Here is a 6,155-nt window from a genome sequence, read left to right as displayed (position 1 = left end):
ATGATTATTTAGAAATTAGTAAACAATAAATTATTATATAAAATACAAGACATTATTAATATTCTATTTTTACTTTTATTTTTTAATTATCACTAGAATTACATTATTGATGTTTTAAATTATTACTAGAATAATAATGTTAATAAATTGATTTTTTTTATTGATTTTTTTTATTATGATTTTAATATTTTGATTATTATTACACTACATACACATAATCATTACAAAATAACGAAATAGTAATAAAACTGTATTTAATAATAAATCAGAAGATCAGTTAGAAGATCAGGCCCTTTCTTTCAGAGCATGCTTCACAACTCCTTGCTCAAGCTCTTGTTCTGTCCAGGTTGGACTATTGCAATGCTCTCTTGGCAGGTCTTCCAGCCACTTCTATCAAACCTCTACAATTAATCCAAAATGCCGCTGCAAGATTAATCTTTAATGAGCCGAAAAGAACACATATCAGACCTCTGTTCATCAATTTGCACTGGCTACCAGTAGCTGCTCACATTAAATTCAAGGCATTAATGTTTGCCTACAAAACCACCACTGGCTCTGCACCCATTTACCTTCCTCATTTGTAAGTCGCTTTGGATAAAAGCGTCTGCTAAATGACTAAATGTAAATGTAAATTATTATATAAATACACAAACCACTATTTATAGTAATATATTAATAGTAATACTATAACTAGTGGTTTGTGTATTTATATAATTTAATATTTATATTAATATATTATTTATATAATATTTATATATAATAACTATTAAATAGTAATACATTAGTAATTATATTATTACAACATATAATCTTAAATGTATTGTTTTCTTTGTTTCTTTGTTTGTTTAAAGCCAAAAATCCTGTCTATAAAAGCATAAATAGAACTACAGCGAAATATCTATTCATAACACACACATCTACAGAATTGATGAATATTAAATATATGCCACGGATTGTTGACTCATGGATTGAGCTGGAATCTTCTAGAATGATTCAACTTTATATAGCTGTACTACGTTTTTAGTTTTGTAATAACCTGTCTTTGATATAAATTAACATGCAAATTAATAACTGAAATGTAGTTAATATTTAATTTGAGAACAGTGTTGTTTTAGCATAATTATAATTAAGTAAAATAAGTATAATTTTAATTTAGTTCGAGTTTTAGTATTTTTGTTCTTTTTATTTATTTATTTTTTATATTTGTATAGTTTTAAAGTTTTATTTCAGTTTTAGTTTTTGTTATTCAAGTAAAACTAAATTAAAATGAGAAAGGTCGACTTGGCAACTAGATGAAATAAAAAAAAAAAAATACGTTTTTAATATTTTATTTTAGTTAACATTTATTTTATTTCAAGTAACGATTTTTTATGGTTTTAGCTTTAGTTAACTATTATAACCCTGGTTAAGAAATATATATTTTTAAACATTTTACCAGACTGACAGTATTCGGGTCTGAGTCTTGACAAATGGCGCCCTCTACTGAGACAACTGCAAAACTGCATTCTCTACACTTCAACTCCTTGCAAAAGAAAACTAACAAGTCAGTTTAAGTAGCCACAACATTTACTCGTGTTCGTTTTAGCATGTTAATATAAACCATTAAGACAGAAAAAGAAAACAAGATTGATTGGTAAAAAAATAGCTTCGTAAAATTAACCGGCCAAAGATGATGCTCCACAGCTGACTAGAGTTTCGTTCTTCTTCCTCACTGAAAGCCTACAGAAGCTTTCAAGTAAATACTACCTCCAAATATACACAACGGAAGATGGGCTGAACATTTTCCACAGATGGTTCTTCATAGAACAATTGAGAAATGTGCAAACTGTACTATTTACATTTAACAAGTTACACTAGACCTCTTATATCAGTCTATGGTAGTGAGTGTAACGTCCGAAAATGACAGACCTCGCAAGATTTCGCATGGAGCGAGATGGGAATTTCATAATATATGATCCCTGGTTCTGTCTCGCCTATTTAAGCGAACATGACGACATGTAGAAAGATGAGCACTATCACTCATATTCAGAGATGTGAACTTTAGAAACAGTGTCTGTTAATTTCATGTGGACTCTGTATATAATACATGGAATATGTTCTCCGTATTCCCGTTTCACAGGGACGCAGAGTCACGTTTTCCGCAGTCCAGTCACAGCTGAAGCCAGTAGTGCCTAAAAAAAACCCACGCAACTCAGTTCCCAAAGCGACTTCGTCCACGAGGGCCCCCCCTTCCCCATCCACCCCGATGAAACGGTGGCTCGTTTCCAAATCTGTCCGGGCCCCTTTCGGGTCCTTGATCCCGCCAGTGCGGTTCCTCTCCTCTAGGACCCATTGGGAGCCTGTGACGGGGGAAATCGTGTCTTGGGGGACCCATCATGCGCATCCGGAATCGCCCTGCAGGGGGTTCTCCGAACATGGGGTTGGGGCCCCTGGGGGGCATCATTTGAGGGGCCATATTGGGAGGGGGCAGGATGGGACGGGGCCCGTTATTAGCGAAAGGGGGCATGAAGGGTGGGCGGAGCCCCACAGGGGGATGTGGCGGTAGGGGTCCCGGTCTGGGCCCCAGAAACCCCCTGAGAGGAGGCGGACTGAGCGCTTGAGCTCCTGTCGGGTCCATGTGACTCTTGGGAGCCTCGAGGGATTCATTTGAAGGTTCTTCGGTTGGGGTTTCTGTTATTACAAAAGACAAAAACATCACTAGCTTTAGTAAACATGTTTAGCTACAAACAGACAGCCTTTGATTTCTCCAACATCATTTGCATATATATAAACCAAGTCAAGTTTCCAAGTGAATCAGGATATTCATCACCATCACTTGATTTTATGCATCTGGAACTGACTTGTTGGTGGAAAGTGACTGTTTCATATCAGAATAGAGTTTGATATCACTGAAAATGTTAGTTTTAACAATTACCCATAAAGCTAAATAATTCAGAGATTTTACAAACCATTATGGTTTCTTTGGAGTTACGTGCACTGGTAAATCATTTACAAGAAGACAATTTGAATCATGAATCGTTTCAAAATTGGACCAGGAACATGTATCAAGTTTTTTAGCCAATTTTGATTTCATGTTGAATTTAATTGTACATTGAGTTACAGCTGATTGATACCTGTGACGGATGGAGGAGGACCTGCGGGGTTCATAGAGGCCACCAGGGCGGCAGGAGGGAATCCTGTTTAAAAACAAGGTAATAATTCATGTTAAGGTGACTTAGTGTTATTATTTCATTCTGGTCTATCTATTCATCTAGACACTGACAAAAGGTTTGGGGTCGGTAAGATTTTTTTTAAAGATCATCAAAAATACAGTCAAATTATGAAATATTATTACAATTTCAAATAAGTGTTTTCTATGTGAATGTATAGTAAAATGTATTTTATTTCTGTGATGCAAAGCTGCATTTTCAGCATCATTACTCCAGTCTTCAGTGTCACATGATCCTTCAGAAATCATTCTAATATGCAGATTTGCTGCTCAAGAAATATATCTTATTATCAATGTGGAAAACAGTTTCTGTGCGGCTTCATATTTTTGTGGAAACCGTGATCCGTTCTTTCCCCAGGATCCTTTGATGAATAGAAAGTTCAAAGGAACAGCATTTATTTGAAGTAGAAATCTTTTGCAACATTATAAATATCTGTACTGCCACTGTTGAACAATTTAATGCATCCTTGCTGAATAAAAGTATTAACTTTAAAAAAAAAAGAAGTACCTGCAGGCATCTGCGAGGGGTTGAATCCAGGAGGAGGAAACGACGGAGGGGAGGCTCCTGTGATCATGGCTGGAGGTGGTAAACTCATGTTAGGAGGGGGTCCTGGGACATTCAATGTAGCAACAGGTTGAACTGAAGGGCTCTATAATGTCGAGAAGAAAAAGATGAGGAACAGCTGTGTGAAAGGACATTTTTAACAGCAATGAAACTTGAGAAATCAAAGATATGTTTATAAGGACATGAGGAGGCAAAGCGTGTTCTGCTGTATTCTTTATTGCACACAAAACACAAATAAACACTTTAGATACAACCTTTTAAACTACACCTGAAAGTTTTGAAATCAAAAGTGAGGATCAATCCTGGAAGAAGTTGTAAAGAATAATTGACAATCACATGTGCAAGGTAATACTATTTCGATTTTTCATGTGAAAAACATATAAAATTGATTTGCTGCCATCTGAAGCCATAGACTCAAAACTAAAGAGCTTACATGTACAGGTACTGTACAAAATTCAGACCTCAAAACACTGAAGATGTTTCTTCTTCCTTCATGTTTTTATACCTAGAGTGAATAAAAAAATAACTACCGTTTAATATTGCATGATAAAGCAAAATCCATTGCCTGAACCTTGCATAATATGCACTCTGAAATGTCAGCACCAACTTGAAGAGACTTTGGAAGTTGGTATAAAATCCTGTGGAGAACATCCTCATGCCAAGGTGCCATGGTGAAAGCATGTGTTTGGCAAACTTATTTTCACCAAAGTGATCTCAGTGCATGATAGTACTTTACAAGAGAGAGCCAGGTTGTTCATGAGAGAGTGTGAATCTGTGGTAACATCTCCATGATGGTGAAACAATTGTGGATGACATTAAATATACAAATGAAGAAAACAGCAAATCACCATCATCTTTGACCAGCAACATGACTCCAGTCCATCAATTAACGTCTTATGAAGTGAAAAGCTACTTGTTTGTATGAGACAAATCTATCATTAAGACTCTTTAACTTCAAATCATCCTCTATCCATAATAATGCTTTCTCCAATGAAAAAGTTGTCCTTTCTGAATCAGGAGAGAAATCTGCACAGATCAAGCACAGTTTACTATTGAAAACAGTCCAAAACAGCTCTAAACAATTATGTGGGTGGATGCTTTTTCACTGGAGGAAGCATTATTATGGACTCGTATTTTGGGCAGAAGGGACATTTAAAGTTGAAACTTATTTTAAAGTTTTAAGTTGTTTCTTATAAACACGCAGCTTTTCACTTCACTAGATGTTAACTGATGGACTGGAGTGGTGTGGATTACTTGTGGATTATCGTGATGTTTTTATCAGCTGTTTGGACTCTCATTCTGACGGCACCCATTCACTGCAGAGCATCCACTGGTGAGCAAGTGATGCGATGCTACATTTCTCCAAATCTGTTGAAGAAACAAACTCATCTACATCTTGGACGGCCTGAGAGTGAGTACATTTTCAGCAAGTGTTTACTTTTGGGTAAACTATTCTTTTAATGTAAAGCATTAGCACAAACTCAGTTTCACATAGCCAGTCTTTGACTACCAGCATAAAGTCTGGTCCACTTTGCAACGTTTCCTAGGCTACCCACTGAATACTTTACACAAATTTTGCCGATTTACAGTCTGGACGAATTGACAACGTTGTTGACAAAGTCTGCAGATTTGAGAAGACTTGTTTCACTGAAAATCAGTGTATAATGAACACCGACTCGGATATTTTTTTTTTTAGCTTCAGACTGCAAATCGATCCAGTGGGAGGATATCAAACATGTTTTGAGAACACTTACTGTTTTCATTTGCCATGTGTCTCCTAGAGCGTGTTTCTGTGTTTGTTGTGTTCGTAACGACTTGAAAATCGGATAGAATGTGATCCTCAAGCATTTAGTGTATGATTACCATTTTTAATCTGTAACCATTTTCAAAGCCAGCAAGGGTGTGATGCCTAGTGTTGTAAAATCTGTTCAGATTTGAAAAATTGTGTAGTGTATTCCAGCCTCTAAACAGTGAAAAGTTGGTCTGCGCTGTATTCAAGGCACCTGGCCAGTTCATTTTTTATGTGCTTTTTTTTTTTTTTATCTTTAGATATTTTTTTATCTAAAATATTACCACAGTAATAGAAAAAAATTAAATGTTTTAAAATAACAGCACAGTGTGCATTAATGTAATAATTGTTTAATGTGTGCATTAATGTAATAATTTCTGTCCGTCCAGAGTCACAATGGGGAAAATATTGATTTGATCCCCTGCTGATTTTGAAAGTTTGCCCACTTAGAAAAATTCATTCATTACATTTATATAGCACTTTTCTAAGTACTCAAAGCGCTTTACATTGTCAGGGGGTATCTCCTCATCCACCACCAGTGTGCAGCATCCACCTGGATGATGCGACGGCAGCCATAGTGTGCCAGAACGCCC

At 35.9% G+C, this 6,155-nt stretch overlaps 1 protein-coding gene across 1 annotated transcript in view; it reads right to left on the bottom strand.

The window, feature by feature from the left end:
- Positions 1-1,463: 1,463 nt before the first annotated feature.
- Positions 1,464-6,155, bottom strand: part of LOC107669875 (splicing factor, arginine/serine-rich 15-like) — a 33,954-nt gene continuing 29,262 nt past the window's right edge. The window contains exons 17-19 of the mRNA XM_016462302.1: positions 3,717-3,858; positions 3,114-3,176; positions 1,464-2,670 (exon numbers count right to left, since the gene is read on the bottom strand). Of these exons, the coding sequence (XP_016317788.1) occupies positions 2,192-2,670; positions 3,114-3,176; positions 3,717-3,858 (684 nt within the window). The 3' untranslated portion in view covers positions 1,464-2,191. The remainder of the gene's footprint in view (positions 2,671-3,113; positions 3,177-3,716; positions 3,859-6,155) is intronic.

This window comes from Sinocyclocheilus anshuiensis, unplaced genomic scaffold (assembly GCF_001515605.1).
Source record: "Sinocyclocheilus anshuiensis isolate Anshui unplaced genomic scaffold, SAMN03320099.WGS_v1.1 scaffold272, whole genome shotgun sequence".
In the NCBI taxonomy this organism is placed as follows: domain Eukaryota; kingdom Metazoa; phylum Chordata; class Actinopteri; order Cypriniformes; family Cyprinidae; genus Sinocyclocheilus; species Sinocyclocheilus anshuiensis.
This window is presented reverse-complemented; position numbering and strand designations above follow the sequence as displayed.